The 14,145-nt window shown below is 42.4% G+C and overlaps 1 protein-coding gene and 1 long non-coding RNA gene across 13 annotated transcripts in view; one reads left to right on the top strand and one right to left on the bottom strand.

Moving 5' to 3' along the window:
• The window catches only part of LOC116432457 (uncharacterized), a 23,392-nt gene extending 9,247 nt beyond the window's left edge, over positions 1-14,145 (top strand). For 3 of the 11 annotated variants that reach the window (XM_031989398.2, XM_031989400.2, XM_031989399.2), the window contains exons 2-13: positions 657-1,345; positions 7,196-7,346; positions 7,425-7,638; positions 7,928-8,023; positions 8,343-8,580; positions 8,655-8,956; positions 9,022-10,956; positions 11,031-11,142; positions 11,217-11,565; positions 11,648-11,888; positions 11,972-12,837; positions 13,197-14,145. In XM_031989398.2, the coding sequence (XP_031845258.2) occupies positions 1,165-1,345; positions 7,196-7,346; positions 7,425-7,638; positions 7,928-8,023; positions 8,343-8,580; positions 8,655-8,956; positions 9,022-10,956; positions 11,031-11,142; positions 11,217-11,565; positions 11,648-11,888; positions 11,972-12,837; positions 13,197-13,371 (4,860 nt within the window). In that variant the 5' untranslated portion in view covers positions 657-1,164 and the 3' untranslated portion in view covers positions 13,372-14,145. Of the gene's footprint in view, positions 1-656; positions 1,346-5,613; positions 5,763-5,909; positions 6,054-6,717; positions 6,866-6,914; positions 7,083-7,195; positions 7,347-7,424; positions 7,639-7,927; positions 8,024-8,342; positions 8,581-8,654; positions 8,957-9,021; positions 10,957-11,030; positions 11,143-11,216; positions 11,566-11,647; positions 11,889-11,971; positions 12,838-13,159 lie in introns of those variants that run through there. The other 8 variants (XM_031989405.2, XM_031989411.2, XM_031989404.2 and 5 more) reach the window with 7 other exon arrangements.
• On the bottom strand, positions 1,317-6,627 carry LOC116432460 (uncharacterized). 2 transcript variants are annotated; one of them, XR_004236136.2, is made up of 4 exons: positions 6,495-6,627; positions 4,373-6,439; positions 2,094-3,167; positions 1,317-1,933 (listed from the first exon to the last, which is right to left on the bottom strand). It is a non-coding gene; the product is annotated as an uncharacterized LOC116432460 (long non-coding RNA). The 2 variants fall into 2 exon arrangements; XR_004236135.2 differs by having other exon boundaries at positions 1,317-3,167.

The following is a 14,145-nucleotide window of genomic DNA, read 5'->3' as shown; positions in this document are numbered from 1 at the left end:
GCATATTCTACGCCCGTGTTTGCTCTAAAGTATAATAACCGACGATAGAAGGATAATATTTATCTTGCATTCAAAAGAATCAAGCTCGTGAATTCTTTGCAAAGCTGGATACACGTTGAATGCCATGGGGGTCACCGGTGACCCCCGACCAGATCGAATTACTATAATTCAATCGATTCAACGCTGATTATTTGCAAACATTTTTATAAGTAATTCTGCCCAATGTGACATTCGGCCAGACAAACGCGCGATAAAAATAAAACGATTCAATGGGATAGTTTCATATGATATTTTTCATAGTGTATAGTTCGCTACGTGAAATCGCGTGGCATTCAACGTGTTAAAGCAAGGGGTTAAAGGGAACGCGGGAAAGGTATCACTTTTCGACTCTGGTTCCATCGAACGCGTCCTTCCTCCGACGGTTTTCGGGGACGGGCGGGTTCGATGAACCGTCCGCCCGAGATTCGTCGGGTTAAAGGGTGAAAAACCGAGGTTCCGCCGATCGAGGAGAGACAGAGGACGGTTCTCCGGCCGGCAAAAAGTGACTACGTGGGTGCAGCCGCGGCGCCGAGCCCGTCGTCATTGTCGAAGGCGTATGAACCGCGGCGAGAACGGGCTAGGCGACGCGTCGTAAACAAAGGGGCCTCTTTTGAAAGGTGTCATCGGCTGTGGGATCCGGCAGAGGAGTAAATCGACGGTGTTTTTCCCCCGGTTTCGTCGTCGTCGTCAAAGGTGCAAACGTCTTTCATGTTCGCGAGTGTGCCGGCAGGGACGCGGGAAACGCTCCTCCTCGTAATGTAACTCTCTTTCGCCCCGTTTCCCTCGAGTGGTAAATGTACACCGCGGGCCGGAATAATGAAAAGTGAACATTCTCAAACGATGGACCAGCGAGATTCATTGTCTTCGCGGTTGGACGATTGGTAAACTCTCGCTCGCGACGTTCTTCACTTGTTTTCCTTCTTTTCTTTCTTTATCTTCCACTCTGCTTTTCTGTTTCTTCGTTTTTGTTTGTTTGCCTGTTTGTTTGTTTTCTTTTTCTATCTTCCCTTCTCCCGCGAACCGCGCGAGTCGGTTTGAACAAACAGTACGTCACACGAACCGTGAGAGCGTTACTACTATGTTGTAACGTGAGATCGGTCAACGACGGACGTTGAACATTGACAAATGATGATAGTGCTTCTGCTGTGCGTCATCATGAAAATAGCCGAATTCTCTGTGGGCCGGATGAGCCCGCCATTGCAAGCGCCCCCGAGGCCGCCGTACTTTTGCCACGGCAAACGGAAGGGACAGGAACGGAAGTATCGGAGGAGGGCCGATCCGAAGTGCAATTGCTTCCTATACAATCGTAAGGACACAAGACATTACTTTGAATATCCGCGGAACGCCGGGCTACATGATCTCTGACTTTGCGCGCGAGGCCCGACGGCCGCCATTTGTCAAACGCGTCTCGCGAAAAAAGATACTCGGCGCGTTGATTACCAACGCGTTGCCAAGTAGTCTGCAACACGAAATGATTTTCATTTGAGAAACAACAATATTCTGCAAATTCAGTTTCTCTGTTTATATAACGTTGGAATCGAAACGCAAAGTCATTGTCATTGAAAAAGCTGCATAATATCCCCGTAATGTAACAAAAATATAATCACCATGTTTAGCTATATACCTTACAACTTTCATCTGTTTGTATCAGTCATACTTTTTAAGTTATAAATTATAAAACCGCACTGTACAGTGGAAGAATGAGTCATCTGAAGTTCGTTCAGTTTACGTTCCATAATTCCTGTTTTAATCGAGTCGCTAATATATTCTCGATATACCACCAACAAACAGTCTTTCGACTGCTGCGCATCGTCTGCAAACTAGTTTTGCCTTCGAAACGTTTGTCAGTCGATTCTGCAAATTCCTGCGAGTTCGGAGCTGCGCGGATCGACCCCTGAAAAACGAAGCAAGATGAAATTCTTATTGTAGCATACTTCGCGCGTTCGCGAACATTGTAGTCGCTGGAACACCTGTCGTCTACTCGTTACTAATGAGTACGGCGCGGTCCAAGAATCCCAGAATAACGTCCACAAAATTTCTAACGCGTTTCTCACCTTCGTCAGCCACTCCCACGCCCCCACCGTCGCCGACACAGCGACACCGATAGGAGCATCGTCGACATTCAAGTTCAGTGAAACAGGACACGAGCAACAATGGGATAGTCAACATCTGGACGCTAGCGGCGTCGCATTTGCTACAACCGAACAGTGAAACTCGATGCGGATTCACGTGTTCAAGGACTGACCGATGAAATCGGGAATTACACAAAAGCTCGTCGCGCGGACAGATGTGTCTCTGGACGGGGAAGGATATTAAATCTTTGTCCGACCTTTCCAGCGGTTTTGTTTCGCTTGGACTTCGTTCGGTAACTCGTCGGGAGGTTCATAGCATAGTTACAGCTGTTATAGCCTGCGTGTCACTCGTGTGCCTCCACGTTGCTCGCATTGCGTCACACCTATCTTCAACTAGCTCGGTGTTAATTTACAACGAGCATTCGCAAATGATACGAGTATAAAAAGAGAGAACTGTAAACGAAGGGTCTCCCAGAAAATCAATCATCTCGTCGTTCTTAACACTAGGTTTACGGAACCCGTCGATTTGACGGATATTAAATTTTATAAATATTGGTAAATGTTTATGTCCGTTTCGATTATAATATGTATCCTAGTAATCTATTTTTAAATCCCTAATTCCCATGATCCAAGCTATCAAATGTCAATTTTTCTAGGAACAATAGAACAAACCGCACAGTGAACGTAAACCTAGTGTTGATGAAAAGGAATCAATATTTTGCGTAATTCTCGGCGGTGTACCGGTTCCTTTCTTCCTAGAAAGAGACTGCAGGTCCCCGTGCAATTTCTTCCAACCGTGGAAAGTGATTTACGACCGCCCGAGATCGTTCCAGACGTTTCCTCCTCGTTTAGGGACAAGAAAATCGGTCTCTCAAGTGGAAAAACACTTCTCCCACAGTTTTGTGTGAGAAACGCCGGCGTGTCTCGCTATTTCGAGTACCGAGCTCTGTGGGAGTGTCCTACACGTGCGCGTAGAGCCAAACGGAGTGACGCCTTCCAGGTCCAATCCCAAACTTATCATTTCCAGAACGGTTTGCCAGCTGTTCTCGCCGAACGCTGAAACACAATAATACGTTGACCATCTACCCACTTGATAATACATAATTCATATTACTTTATACATTTTGTCATGACACTTCTGCGTCCTTACAGTGGCGGCTCGTAGGTGAAATTAGTGGGAGCGTTGATACAGAAAATTTGTGGCCTTTGACATTAACGCTAAAACTACCAGGCGGGTCAAATGACCCATGCCTGACGACTTATTTTTGCAATTATTGGAAAAGTACCAAAGGTTTCTCTGAGAAATTATTAAAGAAATTCGCTTAGTCTCCCAGAATATCAGTTTTATCTCACCGGAAAATATTAAAATATTTCTAGTGAAAAACTTCCGAGTGCAAAGGGTTAAATGTTATCAATATCAGTGGAAATTGGTGGCGAACTTCCACAGTGCCTATACGAGCCGCCACTGTTTTATGAAATCAAATTCTAAAATCTCGCTATTTGGAATTAGAAAAAAAGCTTCAGCCGCGAAGAAACCGTGAGCCGCTAAGCAGGCACACCATACAGGCCGAGCGACAGCCGCGAGAAAATGTTTTTCGCGGAAAACGGTGAAACTACCAGTTCCCCCGCGAAGACAACAACACCTACTACCGAATAAAGGCTGGCCGTTTAACTTGTCTCGCCAGAAAATCGCGAGGCGTGAACGCGAGCCAGCAAAACGAACCGGTTCCCTTGGCAAAAGTACTCCCGGATTATATTTCGCCGGTGCACGCGTAAAATTTTCGTCAGCTCGCGAAATTCGACTCTTCAATTTCATCCCCGTCCCCTCCAACCGCGAGCCCTCTCCTTCGACGTCCCGCTAAAATTAACCGGTGCCCTCGACACTGCCGCGGAGCGCGGACCAACGCGAATGATTTTTCCAACGGCATGGAAAACCGGAAAACCGTCCAGTAGTTTCACTGTTAGATATGTATAACACAAATCCAAACTAAAATGATAAAACCGAACTCCTTATTCTTCCTCGGAAGTTACAAATTTTGGTTTAACCGATGTTCAAAAATGTATCGATACAATCACCGACGCTCGCGTTTTTAGTAGCTGAAATTAGCGTTCAATGCGTTGACCAGTTATGTGTGGAGTTTAGTTTGAAAAATCTCCGATTGTGCAATAAAATCAAATAATGATTATACTCGTCGAATGCAGGCCAAACGCAATTAAAATATATCCTAACGAAAAACTGAAGCGAAACGAAGAAGACTTACATGTTTGTCTCAAAAAATAAATGATCCATCGTTGGAAAAGTTGCGTTGTTAAACATTTTTATTTCACATCGGTTGTCTTGTACGTTACGATTGGTTTTTAGTCATTCAGAAGCGTCGGTCACCAGTGGCTGACATGGCGCTTAACGCGTTAAAGCCCGAGAGAGAACTCGAGTCGTTCTATTCGATCGTCCGGCGATCATTTTCGATTTTCTCTCTTACGCGTTGAGCAACCGTGACGCCCGGTTGCATTACGTTATCAAGGTTGACGGGAATTATTATCTTCTTTGTCTTTTCAACGCGTAGTTTTCTTCGCCTTTTCTGTCCGCTTCAAAGACTTCTTTAATACAAATGCCGTGGGGTCGTCGGTGACCCCTAAATTGAATTACATAGTTCACTCAATTGAACGATGATTATTTGGAAATATTTCTATATTGTAAATAATGCTGTCTAATGTGTAATAGCGTCATTCAATCCAATGATTATTCTTCCATTTTGTACTCTGTGACATTGCGCATTCAACGTGATGATTATAAGACAAACGTTGATTCCAGGCATCCGTTCCCATTATAGTTCAGTAAACTGATTATCTGCGTGTCTAAATATGAGAAACTGTTGAACTCAGCGTTACTTATCTTTCTCCAATTTATGACTCGTTCGCTTATCGTTTGTCAGCGTTGTCCTCTGTAATTAATTCAAAAGCGAATTACCGTTAATTTGATTTGTGACACGCTGTGCACCGTTTGATGGGTGTGAGCAGGCAGAGACCGTTGGGCGTGCAACAGCTTCCTCCGTTGTCAATCGTTTGTAACGCGAGTCACGTTGACTTTCCCTGGACAGTGCCGGAACTCGGAAATAAAGTTAAACCGAAGCTTCACAATCAGACTGCAAACAGTCAACGATGCCAAGTCCCCTTTCCACCGACGTGTCTTGACAATTCACTTTCTACAGTCGAAGAGAGACGGAACGCGTGTGCGTGGCTGCGCATTATCTCGTTCCGGCTGAAAATTCAAGTGTCATTTAGAGGCATTCCGCGTTGTCTTATGAAAAGAATCAGAATGTCGCTTCTCAGTTTCAGCGAGTAACGACGACTCGACCGAGCGACAGATACTTATCCAGCGTCGTTGTGTTGTAACCTTAATTTAAACGTGTTGTATCCGATTTCCTTTTGCCCACCCTTTACGCCGGATCGGTAATGCTCATGCGCCGCATGAGCGACCGTGTGCTCCGTAGGCGCAGTTAAAATGAATTTCTAACTATGAGCGACGGCCAGGTTGTCGCCATATGGTCGTGGGCATCAGTGTTTTCGGTTAACATTTATCCGGTGTAAATATTTTCCGCAGAACTAGATTCCGGCGACCGGCGACGATGCGGTGGAAGAAATCTCTTCGAGGTACGATTGCCGATTCAGATTGAAATTTCTTTTACTCTTTGCATTTCTGCGAGGTAAACAATCATCGTCGCACGCGCGCGAGCAGGAATCTCGAACAGCATCCGCGGAAATGCATTGTGCATTTAACTATTCGTCGAACAGTTCATCGCTGACTATGAATGGTAACGTTCAGTGAGTTACGACGGTATTACCGCGACTGTGTTGTTTAAACAATTGCTCGACAAGTGGGCGGGAGAAGTATTGGTATACGCATCTTCGACTCCTGTGTAGAATTGTTGACACTGTTTTTCGGTATGAGAATATAATTCGTGTAATTCGATTAAAATAATACTGTCTATTTGGTATTTGGAGTAGAGTACCGTTGATTAAGTGACATCAAATCGGGCGTGTTGAATAGAAATAAAATGATTCCGTGATACGCAGTGTGTCAGACGCACATGGTGACATGTCAGTAAGTGATATATCGAATTTAATCGCGACATCGTTTTGGGCGCGTAGTTGAATTTCTTATCGAGTCATGTGTGGTTCGAGGTCCGTTTTGAATCGAAATCGACGTACGATTTAGGAGGTTTCGCTTCGTTGATTCGCTTTCGGACGTTGATCTTCGTCCGCGAGAAGTGGTTTTCGATAATCATCTATTTGTCACGCATTCGCCAAGGTGTCATCGATTGCCCAATCTAAAAGTAACATGCTCAAGTCGATCGATTAATTATTTATTACGTGACAGCTAACCTTAAAACACGCCCTCTTGAGAGCGTTGCAATGACGTGCAGCCTTGATCATCCCCGATACGGAGCACGAGCGCACTCGCTCAAATACGTCCGCCATAACCTCAGCCTGACGTCATTGGCTGACAATTCTGCTTTATCGTGAACATTCAACGCGTGTATGGTAGAGGAAGAGGAAAATACTCACATCCTTATCAGTGCGTCGTTGATGGCATTATCGGGACTAACTCGGCGATTCTTGCTCTCGTAGCGCTGTCGAAATGTCATTCATCGGTTATCTCGGCCCCGTTGTCTGTATTTGCGCGTTACATCGATAAAGAATGGTTGTCAAGTAGTGTCAGCCTCTCCTCTTTGCAACAATGTAATGATTTCAAGGTAATACTCGACTGTGCTTGTTTTCCTATGTGGCTTGTCTAATTGACAGACCACGTACGTGCCAAATTTTCATCTGCGATAATGGAAGAGTAAACAACACGGACATGTCCGATCGAAACATGTAACTGTTGACAGTAGATTGGGACAACAGGACGTTTTACAATGTTTCATTACCAGAACGAGCGAACATGTTTAAAAAGCTACGACAGTACACTGTGTATGTGAAATATGCGCTGTTGTTGTTTCTGTTCAATGCGATTCTTTTTTTTATCGAAAGTTGTTTTCTTTTGTGTTGTTTGTTATTAATTTGCACGATATTGTGCATTGTAGGTGCAGGTAAAGGGGCTGCGGTGATGGAAGATCCACAAACACCGGGATCAGATTGCAATTCTAATCCTGCCACAGATTCCATGCAACACGACTTAATTGATTCTGAATTTGTACAGGATAATGTGGAATATCAGTGGTTCATCGACTACGGGTATATTTGATATATATTTGAACACGCTTCTGTTTTAACGGTTTGGTAGAAGCCTTATGTACACGTATAAAATTTCAGCTACAGAGATGGAGGGCTTCATATTCATCCTAGTGTACTGTCCTCGCTCTCTGCTTCGTATTCCAAGGAGGATTTGGGTTACTACGATGATCTTGCCCGTAATCTGGATGCTAACTTGGCTGAGATTGATATGGAGAGTTTTCGTACAGCAGATATTCATACTTTGCTTACAGCCCTGCCTGTCATGTGCACAGATCCAGTTCAGCATTCAGAGGTGATTATAATAAGAATTATTATTCACTGTACAAGTTGTATAATTTGTTATTTTCAATGTTATGTTGCAAATGAAGTTGCATAATCTTTAGAAAGTAGTTCTCCGTTATGCAAATTGGGACAACTGGTTATTTTATAAAATACGTTATTTCTGTGAATAATATTTTACATGTCATTTAAGTAAGTGACAATTGTTTTCTTGTCATAACAGTTTCAAACATTTGTATTTCTTGAACGTATCTTGTAAATAGTCTGTTCTAAACATATTGTGTATTCCAATTTCATGGCAGTTTAACTATCAAAGGGAACGATATGCCAGTATATCTGGATCTGTTATGGAAAAGCTTGACATTGGTTCATCTATCAGCCCTCATACCAGCAGCCAGGTATGACAATGGCTGAGAACGTTAAATTTGTTATCCCATGTTGATAATGAAGTTTGAGATTTAAGTGGACTTGAGTTTTGCTTATTACAAAAGTAAAATGCAATTTGGTTGCAGTACTTCTGCATGGCCAATGAAGAACATGAGTTTAAGCTAATTTGATTATGTAATAGACATAAAAGATGTTACATACCATTAAACCAATAAACCAAATCATGCCATTTAACAGATGCATGGAAATGAGCTCTGCTAGTGCTGCAAAGTGCATGATAGATCATTAATAAGCATGTAAAATACAATAACGATGTATTTCTATTTCAAGGGAGAAGATTCAGCCTGTTCAACGACGGACACCATTTCCATTTGCAAATCGTCGTTGCTCTTTTCCCCTCTGAAAGAGACACCCGTGCTACCACCAGGGGGTAGTTACAGCGTCGACTCTCTGGACTGTGAAGATATGTTACTAACATGCCAAGTGAACAACAAAGACAATTACACCATCGCGTTTGAGGGTAGTATTACAATGTACTCGGATGGCTCTCAAGATTTTGAAAATCAAGGTACAAATATAAACAATTATATCACTGTACACTAGTAGTAGACACAGATGTAGTTGCAATGATGCCTTTTACAGAGAAACAGAAAAATGATGAAACATCAGAAGCATATTACAATAGAAATACCGACTTGAAAAATGTATTAGATTTATCAATGGCATGCTCTGATTCGAAAATTTATACTACATGGAGTAACTTGAAACATTCCTCCATGAATAAAATTATGACTCGTCATCCCTCGGGCAATAATAACACGAATCCAGAATTTTTACAAGGTGTCGGGAATATTCTACTCGGGACAAATAAGAGAAGTCAGAGTTTACCAGATCTTACTCAAGCTACTCAACTACAGCACATCAATGTACCTCTAAATTTTTCTGTAAGTCTCAAAGAACCTTTCCGTGATCAAGGGTCGCTATTTAAATTGAATATATCTGTTAACAGGTCGATTCTGCGGAATCAAATAATCATCCACAACAGTTGCACAGTTCAGGATCCGTAATGAGCCGTTCTACAAACGAAGAATGCTCAGACAGTGGGGAGCACGCTTCATCAGGGAAGAAGTTGCAAAACTTAAGTCTTGTGAAATTATTTATGAAACAAAAAAGTATGAGTGCGGACGGAATGAGTCTCACCTTCGACCAGTCAGACTCCGTCAGCGACAACGGATGGCCTACAAGCAATAGCGCTAGTGATAGTGGTACTAATACAAATACCCAAATACAACGGAAAAATATAAATAGTACTTCCAAATGTCAGGTGCCAGAAAGTGACTTTTCTATAAATTGGGTTAAAGGAGATCTTCACAGTAATCAAGAAACGGAAAAGCCGAAAAACGTTTCTAACGACATTCCAAAGCATTCGTCGATAATCATTGAACAGAAAGATGAAATGATGTCATCAGCATCGGTAGAAGAACTGTCCGAGAGCATGTCCAAGTTAGATTTAACGCAAGACAACGATAACGTCCAAAACAGCTTCGACGTTGCGTCCAACGCGTACGACCATCAAAGGAAAACTGCGTGGATCCGATCATTGGAGAAGAAGTATTCGATTTGCAAAACAACGGGTATTCAAGCGATAGCTGAAATGGAAGACAATGCGGTTCAAACGTCATTGCTGTTCCCGCAGCCAGCGGAGAAGGAGAATCCGTCTCTGAGGGAAACGATAGTGAATAAAAAACCAATATACGTTGTATATCCGAATTATGCGTTACCTGACTTATCGTTTTTAAATATCAAAGACACGAGGTTGGACAACGTAGCCTTGAAGCCGCAGTGCTACGGTAGAAGTAAGGTTAGCTGGAGACAACACGGCGGTAAATCTGCTGGTAGACCGTTCTCGTGCAATGACATAGATGCGTTGCGTCAACGTGGATTCTCACACGTGAAAGACTGGGAGTCGTTGACATTCCTCCTGCCTGTCGAGTACAAGAAGATCCTGCACGATGTACCGGAGGTTTCCAAGCACATCAACATCAACGAGGAAATGAAGAAGCCGTTGTTCTGTTTATCACCCCCTATGCGCCATAAATCTCGACCTATAAGTGAAATCATACCAAATAACTCGTCCTCCACCAGCAGCACCGCGACTCAGCCGTCTTCTGGATACCGAGGTTCTTCTACGATATTGACCGACTCGTCGACGAACCAGCAAACGTCGAACAACACGACTAATCCGTTATATCTTTACCGTTACGATAGTATTAGTTCCGAGGCCAGTTTAGTGAGTAACGACAAAAAGGCGTACAAACAAGTCAGCAAAACCAAGACGGTCTACCCGACGTTTTCGAAGCGATCCCTCTCGTTGCCGCACGGGGACCGTGAATCCGACGTTTGCAACGGAAAAGTGCCACCAAGACCACCTTTACCTAGAAGTATTTTAAGAAAAAATAAGGTTCCTGCGAGTAAGAGGTACAGCATGTTCGAAATGGGGGACGTCGAGGAAATAGAGGATCAGCAAGCACCCGAGGCGAACAAGAGAATGTCCTTGCAAGAGCCATATTATATGAACAATGATCTGCAGTTACTGTATCGCGGAAAAATTATCGACTCGGAGAAGGACATTGACGAGATGGAGGAGAGATATCAGGAGAGGATGAACGACATAATCAGCACAGGAGACATAGAGACTGAAACTTCGGAGAATAGCGAGGACGACGTGAAACAGCTGGAGGAGTATTTAAAACGTAGCGGCTTCTCCTCGCAGAGCAGCGACGGAGATATCGACGACCCTGATCTTAAATTTAGAGCGTATGTGAGAAAATTTCTAGCTCTGAGAATGAACAAGGATATTACCAAAAATACTGATATGTTAGAATCACAGAAAAAGACTGTCAGTTTCGCTGTAAACCAAAGGAAGAAATATTTAGACAATAAGGTGATTTGAAACTTGAACGTTTTATTTCATCGGTCGATTATCGGTACATTGCTAACATTTCTCCTTGTCTTTAGATCAATAATTTAAATACAATTCCAAATGAACAAAGTAAAAATTGTGCGCTTATGGAAGAAAGGAGGGATACGAGTCCTGAGAATAAACCTGTAGACCTAGGCGAAAAGAGAAGTATAAATAATTTCTTTTTCAATCGCGATAATGTCAATGAGATAATATACTCATCTGTGTCAATCAATTTTCAGAAATGATACTGTCCGTGATCAAAGCGGTGGATTTGTTGTTGGAATATTGGGACGGAGGTTTCGTTCCTACGGAACTTAAACAGAATTATGGTGATAAAAACGAGTGCGCGCAAATCTGTCTTAACCATTTATGTCCTGCTTTGTACGCTATAATGTCGGATGGATTGAAGCCACATTTAAATTCTACGTTTGGACCAATAACGAATAGCGTCTGGCAGGTTGTCGAGGCGTCTTCCCAGCAGGATCCAGTTACCAAAACACTGAACGAATTAGTACAAAAAATCAATGGCGAGGATGTCATGACAGAAGGAATGTTGAAATTCCATGCATTTGTATTTGGTTTATTAAAGTAAGTTAACGCAACTGATGTATAGACACAATCGATGATTACAATCTAATTACATTCGTTAACGAATGCTTTATTCTTTCAGTTTGAATGCTTTAGACGCGTGGTTCGCATATTTATGCACAAGGGAATCGATCTTGAGGAAGCATTATAACAGTAACAATATATTCGTCAACGCTTTAGCCAATGCGAACGCGCGTGAAGTTGTCAACGCTCTCTTACACGTTTTAAGTCCCCTCTCCCTTTGCCCATTTCAATTGGATCTTCTGTATCAGTATCGTCAGCTTCACAATAGTTTTGGAAATTTGAATAACCATAATTTAAACGTGAGTATCATTGCACAAAGGTTACAAAACAAGCTGAACGTTTCTCAAGACCTCCATCGTTAACCTAAACTGATGCATTGTAGGCTGTAAACTTTAGGAACGTCGATGTTGCTTCAAAAGAGCATCAGTTTGATAAAGCGGATGTTTGCGCAGCTGTCTCTAGTCCAAGGAAGGTACGCCCGCGTTCCTGTGTCGCTTACAGTAATTACGACGACAAATCTGGCCAGCATAAGTCAGACGCGGAAACAGTGAAGAAACGTTTAAGCAATCCTGTAGGCTCCAAAGCGATCAGGGCTTTAGATAAATTGGCGTCCGAGGATTCCGAGGATTACACCGATAGCCTGGAGCACTCGCCATTGAACAGGGCGTCGAGCAAGCATCATCATCCCTCCGCTCGTGTAAAGTCTCGTAGCCCGGAGAAGAAGACAGACGAGAACATGCCTGGAGAGATGAAGTTCAGGAAGCTTCAGGAGAAGTGGGAACTAATGGTTGGAAAGGAAGACACGAAGAACCAAGCCACGCCGTCTCCTTCGTCGCCAACGCGAACACCCACCAGTTTAGGGAAATCGAAAATTCCCAGGCTCCTTACGTCTCCGGTGAAACAGTCGAACACCACTGTAGGTCACGCTAAGAATACAAAATCCCCGGTCTCGGGAATTCCGTCGTTGAAGAAACCTGTCATGTTGTCGACGACGAAAACCGCACCAAAAAAGCCTGTAGAATTAAGGAACAAAGAGACAACAAAACGTACCAGCAGGGTAGACGTGGAACACGCGGGAACAGCGCGAACCTTAGCGCGACCTAGTTCTCTGCCCTACAAATCTTACGGTGTGATGTCTAAAGAGAAGCACATGGTGTCTCCGCAGAGACGAGCAGCGTCCACATCTTTACCACGACCAACCACAACTGCAGCTGCTACGAGAAATCCTCCTACAAAGAAACCTCTGAAGTAAGTACAAGATTTAATTTGTATTATTCAATTATGAATGGATTCATTGTTTTAGTCACCTGGGAATAACTCATGTTTAGTAGAGGTTCGAATTTTGTTTTATTATCAACATGGCATTAGTGAAATACTTTAGGATATATTATTTATTATTTGCAGTTCTAGTGGTACCATCGGTAGCAGTGCGTTATTAAACATAATTATTATTCATATATATTTTCAGATCTGATCTCATGTTACAGTTGTTAAGAAGCTTTTATACTTTCTTTGAGTTTACAGATTGGTTGCTTAACGTTTCGTTTGTTTTTCTGTTTTGATTTTATAGATTAATAAAATAACAGTACCGCAAATATCGGTTCCAGAGAGGTACGCACCATCACACACAGAAATCCGTCAGATAACAAAATGCTTCTTGCATTCGGAGAAGGCGAGAAGCTGAAAGTGATTCTCGAGGTGGACAATAAATGGTTGTTCTGCTCGAGGGGTGATCAAAAAGGTTTGGTTCCGCGGAGGTGTGTGTACAATATTCAGACTTAGCCCCGCATGTAACGCGCGTGCCGCCGGTATAACGTTTTATCAGTGTGGGGACAATGTTTCAAAGACTCGAACGTAATTATACGGAAATAATAATATATTCGACGAAGTGTATGGAGACAAAGGAGAAACCGTGTACAGTGTATCAAAGGAAAGGCATAGAATTGTTTCTAAAAAGTATTGCATAGTAATTGTTATTACTCATAATTGTTTGAATTGCTTGAACTTTATAACGGAAATCGCGCGATAGTATTATTATATCACTCACCAACAACAACAACAACAACATCATCAGAGTATAATAAAATGAAAGGAAAAATAGGTACCGCTAGTCATAGGCTTTCAAACCAGATTATATTTAATTAAACTGAACATACACACCTATTTATAACCAGAATGTACATATATACAGTAAAAATATATGATAATAATACGATGATGATAAAGACGGCAATGACATGTAATAACTTATGATTATTATGAATGTAACTGTGATCATAGTGTATAGGCGAGTAAGTTTATTAACTGCGACCGTGCGCGGTGTAACGTTGAACTTTTTATTTTTACCGTTATAACTTATATTTTTAGTCGCGATCGATTCCATACGTCGCACCGTTTAACGAGCATCTCATTTTAATTTTATCCGATGTATAAATTATTATCGTCGTCGCGCGCTTGTGGTTCGCAACAATCACATTTTTTTACTTGCTTCATGTATTCTTTAGTATGCGGGGAGCATACTGTGTAATCAAATAAAATCTACAATTGTAATTGTAA

The sequence above is a fragment of the Nomia melanderi genome, chromosome 9 (assembly GCF_051020985.1).
Source record: "Nomia melanderi isolate GNS246 chromosome 9, iyNomMela1, whole genome shotgun sequence".
Taxonomy (NCBI): domain Eukaryota; kingdom Metazoa; phylum Arthropoda; class Insecta; order Hymenoptera; family Halictidae; genus Nomia; species Nomia melanderi.
This window is presented reverse-complemented; position numbering and strand designations above follow the sequence as displayed.